At 37.0% G+C, this 16,223-nt stretch overlaps 1 protein-coding gene across 1 annotated transcript; it reads left to right on the top strand.

Annotated features, from left to right (window-relative positions):
• Window positions 1-2,689: 2,689 nt before the first annotated feature.
• Window positions 2,690-15,844, top strand: LOC132170346 (uncharacterized). The gene is made up of 10 exons (XM_059581297.1): window positions 2,690-3,174; window positions 4,059-4,102; window positions 4,360-4,477; window positions 4,571-4,697; window positions 10,352-11,004; window positions 11,505-11,796; window positions 11,872-12,151; window positions 13,765-13,926; window positions 14,489-14,953; window positions 15,206-15,844. The coding sequence occupies exons 1-10, from the start codon at window positions 2,982-2,984 to the stop codon at window positions 15,488-15,490; spliced, it is 2,619 nt and encodes an 872-aa protein (XP_059437280.1). The 5' UTR covers window positions 2,690-2,981; the 3' UTR covers window positions 15,491-15,844.
• The last annotated feature ends 379 nt before the right edge of the window (window positions 15,845-16,223 follow it).

Raw genomic sequence — 16,223 nt, 5'->3', positions numbered from 1 at the left:
TACTAAATTAAAGCACTTGCTATATATGCGATATCACTTCAAAAATGATTAGTCATGTTACAATTTGAGCTCTCTAAAACCACTTATACAACTCAGTTTCATATACTAAGAAACTAATGTGGGGTCTAGTATTGAATGAATACCTTTATAATCCACTCACTTAATGTAGGTAATCTATCTTTCTAACGTGGAACTAAAACTTTTAGGGCGTCACAAAGAACATGAGTAGCCTATGATGCGGTGTACGCTTACCCGAGCACTCGAAGCTCGAATCCTCTCTCTCTATCGTTCCTACCCAATTTTTTAAAAATTTGAGCGAAGAATCCCAAATAATCAATATTAATTGAAGAGGGTGACAAGTTAGATGTCATGGTGAGAGAAAGAGGAGTCCTGTTTTTCATTGACTATCATTTTTTATTTTTTTATTTTTTGTTACACCAAACTTTCATGTGAAAAAACATTATTTAAAACAAAGTTTTAACCCAAAGTAAAATTCCTTAAAATTCTATTGTAATTCTTTAGGGCCTATTTGGCACGTGGAATAGATTTATGAAATGGAATTGAATGGATATTCTCATTTATTTTGTTTGGTTGCTCCCCATTTCTTCTAATAGCTCATGGAATAACTATTTCCATGAAATAGTTATTCTCTACAAAGAATAATACTTACACTTGTCAAAAGCTATTCATTGGGAATGCAACGAGTTTTTTTTTTTTTTTTTTTTATTAAAAAAAAGTATTAATATTATTATTTGTTTTTTAACAAATCGACAAAAACAAATTCATTCAAACCAAAACCATTTGAATTGTTACACTAAAACTTGAACTAGAAAAACCAAATCTACACTAAAATATATTGTTATTTTAACGTAGAAGAGCATCATCCCTCACGTCCATTGGCAAAGGCTCCAATAATTAACCCAAAGAAAAAAAAAAAAAAAAATTAAAGACATAAAACCATGTTCAAAGCATTTCACTCATATGTAAACAAAAAACAAACTCAGTATACATCCTAGGGCTAGGGGCTAAGCATTGTATGGGTTGGTCACACCACCCTCAGAGCTCATCGGGGGTCCACCACGAGGGCATGTGGGGTGGTGCGACTAATCCCGTGGTTTTGCCATGGTAGTCGGCCACTCCTTAGGGTTGTTGGCCACCAAAGAATTTTTCTATTTTTTTGTTAAATCATTATTATTTTTATTATATATATATATATATATATATATATATTGGATATTTTAGTAGTTTTGGTATAATTTCAATGAAAACAATTGAATAAATGTGTTGTCACTAAATTAAGGAATATAAGTAACTGTTCTACTATACATTATCTCATTTCCAATAATAGCTATTTATTTTCCTAATAAAATAGTCATTTTGCATTTTTTCTTTTTAGTTGGAGGATTTGCTTATTGAGAGGGAAAGGAGGTAGGTGTCTTGGATTTCCTTGATTTTTTTTTTTTTTTTTTTTTCATTACCTCTTGAATCTTGAGAGTTATCATTAACGTTTTAAACACATCCCACATTTTGCAAGCATGCGTATACGCCATGTATTAAACTATGTGCACGCATGAAAAATAAAGGAAAAAAATTCACCTCAGTCGTTCCAATATAATTATGGATATGAAAGTATTAATTGCTAGCAATTGATTAATATAACTATTCATACATTGAACTTAATTTAATTTTGTTCAACTTAATTTCTTCTAAAAGTTTGTTCTGATCCACTTTTGGATAGAATTTTTCTTTAAATTAAGTTGAATGAGAATTTCCAAACTGACATGGCAAGAGTTTTTAAATTAAAAAAAAAATGCAATTCTTTCTCCTTTGTCTGCCACTCACAGTCTGCCACATCAGTTTGAAAATTTTTCTGAATTTATTTGTTTAGATCTCTAGCACTTCTCTATCAAGATAACAGTCCTTAAAGCTTGCTGAAGTTTAAAATAAGATCTCTCTATCACTTAACCATAAAAGTTAACAGTTTTTCATATGTCACATATGTCTCTTTTGATGTGTTAATGTCAATCTCAGCACTCCAATACAATGCCTAGTCAACAAAACCAAAGCCTTTTGTTATGGTATGTATGATTGCATTTTAGGTTTACGTGTTACATCGATTAATTTTTGTGTATTTTGTTTTTTATTTTTATTTTTATGAACTAAGGTGTTCATGACGTGTTAAATAAGACATGCAACACATGACAAATCTTTAATTTTAAACTTGGATAAAACCTAAAGATTGTGAGAAGTGTCAGGAAGCGAAACAAGTAAACCCAAAAAAATTTACAAACTGACGTGATAAAGATTTTTAAATTAAAAAAAATGCAATTCTCTCTTTTGTCTACCACTCACGGTCTGCTACGTCAGTTTGAAAATTTTTCTGAATTTAAAACGTATTTTAAACTTGGATAAAACCTAAAGATTGTTACGATTGTATTATTAAAATTGGAAACTCAAAAACTAAATTCAAATAATATGAACCAATTTTTTTAATCCAGTTTATAAATTTTTTTTTTAAATTTATTATTTGGAAAAGAGACAAAACAAATATCACCCTTTAACCTTTAAATATAAAAAGAAAAACATTTATTAAAAGAAAGAAAGTAAGCGGATAACACGGCAAGAGTCCAAGAAAAAAAGAAAAAAAGAAAAAAAAAGAAATCGTTTCTTCCCAAAACACCCAAAAGAATAAAAAAAGAAATTGCGCAGAGAGAGACAGAGAGAGAGAAAAGCAAGAGAGATAGACTGGGAGAGAGTTTAGAGCGAGAAAGGGTTTTCGGTGCAGCAGCACGAGAGCGAGCGACATATAGAGAGAGGGAGAGAGAGAGAGAGAGAGAGAGAGAGAGGGCTTTATAGAGATATCTTCGTTTGTTTGCTCTTCTTCTTGCTCTTGGCGAAAGGAAACCCCAGCGAGTGACGAACCCTATCAGCCTTCCCAGATCTGAGTCTTACTCAGAGAGAGAGAGAGAGGGAGAGGGAGAATGAGTGGGAGAGGAGGAGGAGGCGGTAGTGGGAAGGGAAGTAATGGGATATCGGCAATCCCAGCGGCGTCAAGGAAGATGGTGCAGAGCTTGAAGGAGATTGTGAATAACTGCACCGAGCAGGAGATCTATGCTAGTCTTAAAGACTGTAACATGGACCCCAACGAGGCCGTTAATCGCCTCCTAACCCAAGGTCTGTTTTTTTGTTCGTTAATCTAACCATATGATTTACAGTTTTTTTTTTTTCCTCTAATTTTCTCTGGCTAGTCTTCTTTTTGCTTTTGTTTGGTTGCTGGGAAAACGAGTGATCGGAAGGGAAACGAAAGCTTTGTGTTTTATGCTGTTATGGTTGCCAAACTGTTGTATCAGTGAGGGTCAAGAATTTTCCTCTTTATAATTAAGTACTCTCTCTCTATTTGGTCAAAGCAATTTTATCTACTATTCAAGTCTAAATCTCTTTTCTCATTTATTTGTTAGTAGACTTATGGTTTTTCTACATTGTACTTAACCTTGCCCTAAATTTGTTATTTTCTTTCGAGTTTATATTGTGAGCTATGCTCGGGTCTTTTTTAGTCCTCGTACATGTATGTGCGGCTTAATTTGTTCTTTTGTTTCAAATTTATTCGTCAGTCATTCTTGGGTCGGTTTTTGTCTAAGCACATGTTTGTGTGTGTGATCGTTACTAAGATTTCCCCTGGCCTGGGTATTCATTTGTGAAGGAGGAAAGGATTAGCACCTATTCACTTTTTGATTCAATATTTTGGCTAAATTTCATCTGATTTGTTTTCCAAGGGTCTCGTTTGGTTACCGGATTACATTTGAATTTTGTACTCAATTTCGAATTACTCATTGCAGCAATGGAGGGGTTAAAGTACTATATCAAATTAACTTTGAACTTTTCTTGAATCGTGTTGCTGTGTTTTCCCATTAGGGTTGATCCTCATCCACAATAGACGTTGGGTTTGAAAAGGCTTATATCATGCAATGGGATTGGGGAGATTTTGGGGATTATATACACTTACATATTGTTATCAATAATCATATTCATTTCTTATGTTAAGTTTATTGATTGTGTAGATCCCTTTCATGAGGTGAAAAGCAAACGAGAAAAGAAAAAAGAGGTGCGTGCATAGATTGTATTTTTGAAATATGTGATATCCTTTTCTTTTCAAATTTCTTTGTGCACAGTAATGTTTGTGCTTGTGGTGCTTGAGCTTTCAATTTTTGATTTAACGCGTGCTCAATTAGCTTGTTTTATCACACTGGTTAGGAGCTTGCTTTGGCCGATTAAGCAATTATAATCGTTCCTTTAGTTTTCATATGATAGTTTGTGTGTTTCTTGTTATTCTCCCTTACTAGGCTTTCTCTGTTGCTTCAGAATAAGGACACAACGGATTCCAGGTCTCGTGGCGCTAATAATGCTTCAAATCGCAGCGGTAAGGGTGGCGCAGACCGTTATGTTGGACGTGGTGGATCAAACCAGTTTAGCTCTACTGGTATGTGGAAGTCACTGAGCAGCTTCGAGTATTTATTTGTTGGAAATTAGTGTGAAACCTTGTTAAACATCTCTTACTATTTTTTCTTGTCAGAGTCTGGTAGTTTATATGGTAAACCTGCCTACAAGAAGGAAAATGGAACACATGCTTATGCAGGCTCTTCATCTTCTGGATCCGGCATGGCAGGAAATAACATGAGTCGACGACCTCCATCTTACAGGTTCTTCCCATTAAAACCATAAGATGACGTGTCTCTTCTGCTTTGACGGTTGTGCGGTGTCAATGCAACTAAATACTAAAAGTTGGAATGTTCAGACTTTTGTAGTTAAGTGATAAAGTTTTGATTAGAAAAGAAATCAAAATGGTTCCTTTGCACATACAACACCAGTCAAGTATTATCATTTTATGCCTTAAACCATTACCTACTGTTGATATTTTCCTTGTATGGCCATGCAAACAAAGAAGGAGACTTTGTCGTAACTTTCATATCCCAATTTAATCTCCAAGGGAAGTCAACCCCTATGTCTCCTTGTAAAACTTTATCATAAGATTTCACGTCTAATTTTTGATTCTTTCAAAGAGACTATACCATTCTATCCGTACCCATCACATTAACCTTCATCAAATATAACTTATTGAGAATAAATATGTTAAAAATCCTAATCATGTAATGCTATGAAGCGTGTCATTATTGCGATGTGAGGAATCCATCACCATAGCTTCTTTATCTAGTACAATATTGAACATTAGCAAATGAGAGCTTCAATGGTATATTTCCATCCCATATTTCATGCTAAAAATGTATGTGATTCACTCTACCATAGAATTTGACATCCTCTGCTAATGTTTTCATAAACTAACCATGTGGGAGCCCCTTGTTTGTAGAACTCTATTAACTCCATCATTAACCATATTTTGTGCTTCAAACTTTCTAGAGAAGATCCCTCATTATGGTATATCGCCAACACCTAAATTAGCTTGGTTGAAGACAACCAATCCACCTAACTGAATTGGGGAACAAATCTTCTCCCAGTTTATCACATGGAACCTTTTAAGATCCTCTACACTACCCCACATGAAATCTCTCTGTAATTTCTTGAGACTCTTAGTAGCCACACAGGCATAGGAAATATCAACATGGCATAGTTGGGCAAAATAGGTAACCTACTCTTAATCAAAGTAACCCTACCCTCTTTTGGAAAATACATCTTCTTTCACCCTGCCAACCTTCTTGCATTCTTTGAAAGATTACATGCCAAGCATATCCGGATTTGTAATGCAAATAAGACATTGGGAGGGAGGCCTGCATTACAGCCTAGTAAGTTAGCTAATACATCCAGATTAAGAATCTGAAAGAATCCTTTCTAACGCCTTCTTCAATCTATCTGCCAAAACATTAGCTACAAGCTTATAGGCAATGCCAACCAAGCTATTGGGCATAGGGGTCCCTTATGTCTGAGGCTCTTGATTTCTTTGTGATGAGGACAAAATTTAAAATGAGTAAGATTCTTTCAAAAAAATGAGAATAACAAAGTGAGTGAAACATCTTCATGAGATCCTCTTGCACCATTGTCTTGCAAGTTTGTAGAAATCTGGTAGGAAAATCATCTGGACTGGCTTAATTCTCATTTATATCCTTTAATGCTCCCCACACCTTGTTTCCCTCAAGGTCTCTTTAATCAGATGCTCTTCTCCTCTGGATGAAAACTGAATTTGATCAACAAGAGGTCTCCACCTAACCAGGCCACGATACAAACTCCTGTGAACTAAATTCGATCCATATTGTAGATTGATCTATATTAAACGTATATCCTTATGTAGTTCTGCTCTATATACTACAATAACAATAATAAGTATTGGAAGAAAGAAACATAACCTATTGCTGATTATCCACATCCTTGCCCTGGCAACATTCTTCTCAAAGACATTGATGAACATAATTCCTTGAACACCCATGGCCAAATCCAAACCCAGCACAATCTCCATCCTAAAATTCACTACCAAGATTAAAGAAATTGGGGTTGAGATATGGAAGATATTGTTAATACCACCGGTACCCTTAGCCATCTTCCATCTCCAAAAAAATCCAATGAAAAAACCCCCAATCTTGAACCTTCCAACATCCTTATCTTGATGCTGCTCTCTATATGCATAGAAGTGGCATCATGGCAACAAATGCTGGACCAAAACTCACTTTTCTTTTAGAGCACTATTGGTAACTTCCTTTAGATTTTCGTTAAATTTAGGGAACTAAACAACTTTTTTTTTATTCCATATTCAAATAAACTACACAATAGCTTCCCTTATTCTTTCCTTATACCATTTGAATATTTTTTAAATTAAATGCAAAGGGAAAGAGAGAGGAAAGAGAAAGCCATTTAAATATTATTTTCAATAAATGCTAGAGGAAAGAGAGATACTTTTTATATTAAAATAATGTTAAGGGAACCAAAAATGCTACCATAGATTTAGGGTAGCGCTTTTGGTTCCCTTGGTTTAGGGAATACCGAGGGAGTTTGTTGCAGGTGGTTTTTTAGGAGTTTTTCCTACATGTAGGGAAGGTAATGGGATTTAGGGAAACTGTTGTTAGTGCTCTAATCCCCTTTCTTAATAGTGTTAGGATTGTTATAAAATATTCATACCTTTAAATTCTTCCGGCTAAAGCCCAAAATCTTCATAGTGGGTCCTGTTCTGGATATACCCATTTCAGCTATGGACACTTACTTTCCCCTCACCTCTCATAAAAATCATCTCACTTCCTCTTTTTGGACCCATCATCACCCAATTTACTTACATTGGCTTTTGCCTTATTCAAATATTTGACACAAGCCAATGAGCTTTAGCTCAAATAGTACTTCCTTTGTAAAAAGTTGGAGGTTGAGGTTGTGGGTTCAAGTCCCCACGGGTTGCTTGTCTAAATTACCAATAAATAAAAAATATTTGACACAAGATTTTAGAAATCTTGGTGTGTCTTCTCTTTTTGTTCCCTGAAATTACTAGGGGCTAGCTGTACTCTTAAGACTACCATTAGAAATCCCCACAACTACTTAAAGACATTTATGATTGATGTCTTTATAGATTCAAGTTTTTTCTGTTCTACATTTTCAAAGTTCCTTGTAAGTTTGTTGGAATTCTGTTAATTGTCACTTTACGCCAATTATAGTGTTTAAATGGTGGTTCTTTTTTGGTGTGTGCACGTGCGCACACACATGTACACAATATATTTAAGTTGTGTGGTGTACTACTCAACAAGTTTATGTGAATTTTACATATATATTGTTCTTATTGTATAAGTTATTCTTGGAAAGTTATTCCTCCACTCTTAATGTGGAGCATCTGGAGAGAAAGGAATCGGCACCTTTTTGACGAGTGTAATGGGCTTAGTTTAAAATTCGTCTTGTTGTGATCTCTCTTAGATTGGGTTGTAATCATGTCCCTAATTTGACATTTTCGAATCTTTTAGATCTTGTTAATTATTTTGGATTTTTGAATCCTTTAGGGTGGTTGTATTGGTTGTAAACTTTTTGTGTACCAGGGCTTCACCTTTTCTTTCAATAATTTTGTTAACTATCTGGATAAGATATATATGTGCAATAACATATATATATGCCAACCTTAGGATGCTTTGCTCCTAACCCCACAAGGTTTCAAGACGGATCTTAATTTGAGTCTCGGTTAAGGACGGCAATGATTTATGTTTCACATGGCGCACGATAGTTTCATTTGACATTGTGATGGAGGATGTAGCTTACAATCATCGGCTCTGATCAGGCCACTAGGCATTTGATTAGGACATTGCACAATGAATGGGTGGTGGGCAATTAGACCTGGCAAAACGGGTTACCGTGTCGACTCGTTTATGACCCATTATGACCCGCCACCCGTTTAGCCTCAACCCGTACACGACCCGCTAAAAATAACGGGTTAAACGGGCTGACCCGACCTGTTTAGCCCATCTAGGGTTTTTGATTGTCAGATCTGGGCGCTGAAGAGAAGAGAGGGAGAGCGTATGAGACGGAGAATCAAAAACAAAATAATCGACCCAAAAATAATCAGAAACAAAAGAATCAAAACCGTAGAATCCAAACCTTTCATCATATACCGGAGAGTGATTCATACAAAATAATTGACCCAAAAACCATTCGTCGACAGTGATTCATACAAAATAATCGACCCAAAAACAGGTCCAATCGAAAACAAAATCAGATCGAGCAAGAGAGAGAGATGTATTCGACGACGGAGACTCGGAGAGAGAAGTTGTGCTGTCGGCGCCGTGAGTCACGGAGTCGTCGGAGAGTGGACCACTGGCTGTGTGGAGGCACTGAAGAGTGAAGAGAAGAGTGAAAGAGTGGGAGAAAGAAACTGAAAGAAAGAGGAGATCTTGGAGAAAGAGAGGGAGAAAGAAACTGAAAGAAAGAGGAGATCTTGGAGAAAGAGAGGGAGAAAGAAACTGAAAGAAAGAGGAGAAAGAAAGAGAGGGTGATTTTGAGTGAGTGACGGAGTGGGTTTGTTTGAGCGATTACTTTAGTTTTTTTTTTTAACGGGTTGGCGGGTCAAGCGGGTTGACCTGCTAGAAACACAAATAAACGGGTTGACCCGTTTATGACCCAAACCCGGTAACTTCGTGTCGGGTTGACGGGTCGTGTCACGTTTTGCCAGGTCTATGGGCAATGACAACATTTATGTGAAAATTACCAAGAGGGTAGAAAATTGGGCTGAGGTGCTTTCTCCATCTGTTCAGGAGATGGTTGATGTTGTTCCCCTTAAGTAGAAGGACAAGATAGAGATTTTTGGTTTTATTGCTCCCACTTCCTCACGTCAATGCTTGTCAAGCCAACTTTGCTTTTTGGGAGGTGAAACGGCGGTTGAAGTCAACTTAATCAAATGACCTTTCAAATTGGTCAAGACTCCAGGTTGTACGACATAATCAAACCTGAATGAACATAAATGTTGATCGAAAATATTCCCCCCTGGATCCAGCAATAGCGACATGGACTAAATGTCCTGTCCAAGCCAAGGAACTTACCCCGAATAGATTATTCGTCAAAACATATAAGTCTTATTCTTAACCTTATAAGACTTGCAATGCTTTTGTTTTTGGTTTTGTTTTGTCATCAGTTTATATCTTTTATAGTTCTCATGTTACATATTGAGAATTGACCATATGAACCGGTCTGTAGCTCTTACCGAGGTCATGTTTTATGTTATATCAGGCATATAGTCTATGATTTTTTTTTTCCTTGTTTTGATGGGAAGCATTCCTTCATACGGCCCGGGTCCTGGCAGCTTGAGTTTGGTTACCTTGTCTGGTGGATCTTATTTCTTTAGGTTGCAAGTCAAAATGGGACAATTCTATGAAAGGAAAGATGATACTTACAAATTTGAGTTTCCTAAGCTGTAGAGAACTTGAATTAACTGTAAACTTGTGCCTTTTGAGGGCTGAGTTTGCTAGTAATAATATACTTATCAAAAAAAGAGTTTGCTAGTAATAATGTCTATTAGCAACAATTGTCTCAGGTGTTACTGGAAAGGGGTGTAGAATCTATTTCATTTTTTAAATTGGGGGATAACCTCTTAAGATTGCTGCTGTAGTGCTGTTTGCTAGTTGTTTGAGTTAATACTGAATAGCTAAAGAGATTTTTTTTTGAAAATCATGAGCAAGGAGACTGGCTGATGCAACTCTCTTGCTATTCTGGATGTCTAATTACATGTCCAGCCTTATGAAACATGGTGGAAATTAAATAGTGTGCCACACTTGAAATGTTTTTATCCTTGATGGTATCTGTTGCATCCATTGGGATGATATGCTGTCCAAATATTTATGTTTGTGATGTGGAGTTCATTGTTACTCATGTATATAAAAAATTGTTGCAGTGAATCTGTAGCCTTGGAAAATAAAGTGTTGATAGTGGGCACAAGTAATGGCATGTCTTCATCAACACAGCCTTCTGGATTTCAATCTGCCTGGCTGGGCGTCCCAGGTCATGTATCAATGGCTGACATTGTTAAGATGGGTAGGCCACATGGCAAGGCTTCCACTGTGCCAAACCCAGCTATCCACAGTGGCAGCCATCAAAATGTTTTGACAACTTCTTCTGCAGCAACACATCATAATTTGCATCCATTGCAAGATCATGCTGCCAATGTGACAGACATAAATGCTGAGCCAGGAGTTGACACAAGCCAGCACCTTCCTTCCGATGACGACTGGCCTGCAATTGAGCAACAACCAGCTGCTATTTTGTCCTCTGTTGTAGAGGCACCTTCAGATTCTGATTCATATGCAGATCCATCTAACTTATCTTTGGATAGAGGTAATCAGCATACAAAGTCCCAATTAGATGAGGTTCGGGTAGCCGATGATTTGCCTGTTGAGATGCTTAATGCAAACCATGTTGGACCTACTTCTGTGTCCAGTAGAAATATGCAAGAGGACAGTTCTGGAGGTGCATCTGTCTTTGATAATAGCATGTATGAGGACATGGATTCCTACCAGCCTCACAGTCATGATTTAGAGCATAATGAAGGTGACTACAATAATGTCAATATTGCTCTGGATTGTTCTTCATCTTCCCTTATCATTTTTCATTGATATATATTTTCAAATAGATATTTTTTTACAGTATTTAAAATGACTCACATATTTGTTTGGATGATTATTTCAATTTGAAAAAGATAGTCTAGCTTCTTTTGGACATTCTCCACTGTTTCAAAAGAAGAATAAGCACAAAGTCTGTGAATATGAACATATCTGCATACCAGACACATTTAAAATTTTTGTAGGACTAATCTGCAAACTTTGTTATTCATAGTACGTTCAATTTTAATATATATATATATATATTAAATCGTAAGATATGCATGTAATTCTACAGTATTAATTGATTGGAAGGCTATCATGTTTATCCTTTAATGTTAATTTTTTAACATTTGAAGTGAACAGTAATAGTCTTTATAAATTCCTGAATACATACTGCCTTTTTGAAGAAACTCATGTCAGCTTACAGTTTTCTGTTTCAATTTTTAGCGGAAGATGGTGTTTCATCAGTGGCCGCTAATTTGCAGCAACTGAATTTACGGAAAGATGATCAGGCAGCACCATCTGAAGAGGATAACCCTCCTGTAATAATTCCAAATCACCTCCAAGTCCATACCCCTGACTGCTTGAACCTGAGCTTTGGGAGTTTTGGATCTGGGCCATCTGGTACTGGTGCTGCCTTTTCTGCGACTGGTTCATTTGCTACTAGGCCCTTGAAATCTGACTTGGAGGAGACATCTACAGCAGCGGATATCTCATCAATTGGGCACTCAGACTCTAGGTATGCCTTTGTTATTGTAGTACCCACAAATTTATTCAGTTGTTTATCTTAATTATGTTAAAAAAAATCTTGTAGAAATCCTGAATATTATGGGGATGAGCATCTCGGAAGTACCACAGATGGAAGTCTAGTTCATAGAACTGCTGGGAGCACTGTAAATTATGATTCTCCTTCAGCTTCACAACCAGAGGTGTTGAAGCAGGAAACCCCTGAAGTTGCTCATGGGAATCAATATGCATTCCCTTCATCTGCATCCGATTTTGCATATGACAACCCCCAACAATTCAGTACTGCATTTACTCATCCACAGACAAGCTCACAGATGCAGAATCTTGCTTCTTTCTCAAGTGTGATGGTAAGATGATAAAACACTCAGTTTTGTCTTTGATATGCAATATTAGTCGTTTCTGGAATAGTGGTTTAATTTAAACTTTGTATTTGGTGTTGTATAATTTTTTCTCTAAAGTACTTATCGAGTTGATGCTGAAGAAACATTTTTGGAGATCCTGTAATAACTAGATAATATTGTTGAGGAAATAGGATGTGAGATATAATATTGCCAGCAATCATAAAAATTTGGGGAAGATTCGAGCAGATCTTACAATGCACTAAGTTTTTTATATGTTACAAAGAAATTCCTGTGAAGAGGATGAATTTGTAGGGAAAATTTGTGTTGTTAATAGATCTATGATAAACTTTGTGAAATAAACCCAAGGCTTTGTGGACAGCAGCTTGAGCCACTCTTTGATACATGAGTGGTTGCTCTTCAATGCTGGAAGTGTGGTCATTACAGTCATAAGTCATGTCCGTGATAAATAGCGAGTATTCTTGATGGATTGCTTGCCTTGAGTTATAGGTGATATTAGATTTGTTTGAGTATCAATTTATCTTGATTGATATTTGAGGAGAGAATTACTTTGGAATGGTTTGCTCAGCAAAATCAGGCATGCTATAGATGCTCGTGTACAGTGGTTGAGAGAATGAAGAGTGACACTTGATACATGAGTGTCCTATATCACAATCCCTTTCGTAGAGATCCTGGGTCCACAGCTTGGCTGGTCGGTACATTGGAACATGTCCCTGATAGAAATCTATTATGCAATTTAGGCCTCATGCAATGACATTGTTGACCTAGTTATGACAGTGGCCAGCATGGGGGTCGCTCAAGATTTGCCATGCTGATAGTTCGAAGTTAAGTTTATCTTCTCAGTTCAAGCTTTGCATTTTCTTGTCAAGAATGATAAGCTTGGTGGCAAGGAATAGCTGTTGTTGTGACAGGGAGTCGCTCAGTCTCTAAGGACAGGAGTAAATCACTTTTTTTGTTGACCCTGCATCTTCTCCTCATAGTATTGCTGTTGCACCTGTACTGTCAATCAGGTGCTGGCAAGTGCTTGCTTCTGGTTATGATTTATAGTAATCCTGCTACATGATGCTAATGCAGAACCCGTGGTGTTATTTGAGCCATAGTTGGTGGTGTAGGCAGTAGTGATATTCATTAAAATCACTACTGTGAATCTTAACCAAGTGCCCAATATCTTTCTAATTAAATATGTTAATCAATTGTGGGAATCAGAAAAGGTAGGTGTATGCTCGCAAAACTAAATTAATTAGGGAATTAGAGGATATGGAGTCACGGTGAGAATCTGGCAATAGGAAAACAGAGTTCAACAATTTCCATGAGGGGCTTGGAAGGCTAAAGCACTCAAGATAATGGCTATATCAGAAAAATATAATGAGGGGAATAGAAGGGGCATGCAATAAAGCCTAGCTTTTGTCACTATCTTACCATGGAGTTGGTGTTTTCAGTTGTGCATCTATGATGTTGCTATTCACGCTGCTCCTGCTGTGCCTTCTTCAGTTGCTTTATGATCCTTAAATATATATAAAAAATATTTATTGTTTGTATTAATTTTAGGTGAACTAGAAATTGTTACAGTTAAGAGCTCACTTTACATATTGCTTCAACAGCAGGCATATACAAATTCGTTGCCCAGCACTTTGTTGGCTTCAACTGTCCAGAATTCAAGGGAGGATCTTTCATACTCACCCTTTCCTGTGACACAATCAATGCCCACAAAATACAGCAATGTGGCTTCTTCTATCAGTGGTCCTACCATTTCCATGCAAGAGGTGCCCCTCTACTCTTGCTTATTGAACTCACTAAGTTTTTAAAGTTAGGCTGCCCAATATTTGGTTAAACATATTTTAGAACTTGTATTGGGGCTTCTTTGATCATCAGCTACATCTAAGAATTTTGCTTAAAACAAATCTTAATCTAATTACATCGACTTAGCTACAGCTAAACCATCTAGAAAAATTCTGTTTGTGTTTTATGAAGGCTGTCTTTTTTGTCTGAAAGTATAGACATACATCCTTTTTTTCTTCTTATTTCCCTACCTTAATGTTGAATTAAATCAAATGGTGTTTTGCTGGTGCAGCATTTGTCTTTACTGCTCATGGTTGAAAAGTATTAAGCAAATTTCCTCAACTTCCACTTTATTAAAACTAAAAGTATTATTTTGCTTACCAAGGAAACATTTGTTTCTGACTCTTAAGTCTTCTCTCCCAAATGCCTTTTCCTCAGAGACTTATTAATAAATCTGTGTTAAGAAGACAATATATATAGGTTAATAATCTCAGGAAGTGCTAGGGGTGCAATTCTTCTTCTGATCATTATCTTGTTTATGTTTAGGCTTTGGGCGCTGGTAATATTTCTACACCTCAGCCTCCTCCACAGAGCCTGCCTGGTGCCAGCGTTGCCACAGGACCTGCTATTCCGCAACACCTTGCTGTGCACCCGTATTCCCAACCTAATCTTCCTTTGGGACATTTTGCCAACATGATCGGCTATCCATTTTTGCCTCCTCAGAGCTACACATACATGCCCTCGGCTTTCCAGCAGCCGTTTGCTGGTAACAGCACATACCATCAGTCTCTGGCAGCAGTGCTACCACAATATAAAAACAGTGTTTCTGTCAGTAGTTTGCCTCAATCTGGTGCTATTGCCTCTGGATATGCATTTGGGAGTTCAACCAGCATTCCTGGAGGAAACTTTCCTCTGAATGCACCCGCTGCACCTACCGGCACAACTGTTGGCTATGATGATATTATAAGTTCTCAGTACAAGGACAGTAATCATTTGATCTCGCTTCAGCAGGTAATTTCTGTACTGGGCTCTGGAAACATCATGAAAATGAAATAGTGTAGTTATTTATCAAGCACACTGGTTCCCTTATTGCTTTATTCAAGTTAAAAACTGAATTGGTTTCAGAGTTGTGGTAAACGATCTAGAGAGAGATCATTTGCATGCTGTCGTGAGATGCCACTAAATGGTCTCTTACAATGATTTTCATTTATTTTCTTCTCTCTGTCTCCTGAATTTGGCCTTTTGGCCATGTCTTTTGATCAGAATGAGAATTCAGCCATGTGGGTTCATGGGCCTGGTTCACGAACAGTTTCTGCACTTCCGAGCACATATTACAGCTTCCAGGGGCAGAATCAACAGGCTAGCGGGTACCGGCAAGGTCAGCAGCAATCGCAGCATTTTGGTGCTCTTGGGTACCCAAATTTCTATCATTCTCAAACTGGGTTATCAATGGAACATCAGCAGCAAAATCCTAGGGATGCATCCCTTGGTGGATCTCAAGGCCAACAATCAAAGCAGTCTCAACAGATATGGCAAAACAACTACTAATCTCAGTCACCTCCCGGTTTTTCAGGGTCTTGTAGTGAGTGTGAAAGTGGCCATTCATAGGCATTCTGCAGTCTAATAATCTCTCATATGTTTCATTGATTGGTCTGAAGAGACCTTGACTGGCTGCTGCCCTGTGCCACCGAGGTTGTATTCTACACATTTATGTCCTGTTATGTTTAACCTAGGAACACGTGTGCTAATTTGAGTTTAGTGGACAACGCCGATTCTCTCTTTCACTGTTTTTCTTATTCTCTCATTGTACTTGAAAGTTGTTTTTGGTTTGGTTGGAGAGTCCTAGCTAACTTTGTTATCTCTATCCTTACTAACCGATAACCGATTGCCTGTTTTGTGTAACATTTCTTCCTCTGATTCAAGTCCTTATCCTCTTACCATTTACGATTTGCAAACTAGGTATGATCCATAATTCTAATGTTGCCAATCATATTAGCAAGTCTCTAGCTCTTACTCTCTCTCCCTTTCTCTCTCCCTCTCTCAAAAAGAAAAAAAGAAAAAAAAAAAAAAAAGGGAAAAAAAAGGAGACTAAGGGAGTGCATTCTCTCGCATTTTGTGTTTTTATTTTTTGGCCCTTTTACATGAAACCTTGTAGGTATGAAAAATGTTTCTTACAAAATTACAGGACACTACCTTATTTGTGAAAAATTAAGCAATAAAATTTAACAAATGAATTTAATTATTTAGTGCTTGACATGATAAGTAATAGATGGACTACTAC

This window comes from Corylus avellana, chromosome ca2 (assembly GCF_901000735.1).
Source record: "Corylus avellana chromosome ca2, CavTom2PMs-1.0".
Classification (NCBI taxonomy): Eukaryota; Viridiplantae; Streptophyta; class Magnoliopsida; order Fagales; family Betulaceae; genus Corylus; species Corylus avellana.
This window is presented reverse-complemented; position numbering and strand designations above follow the sequence as displayed.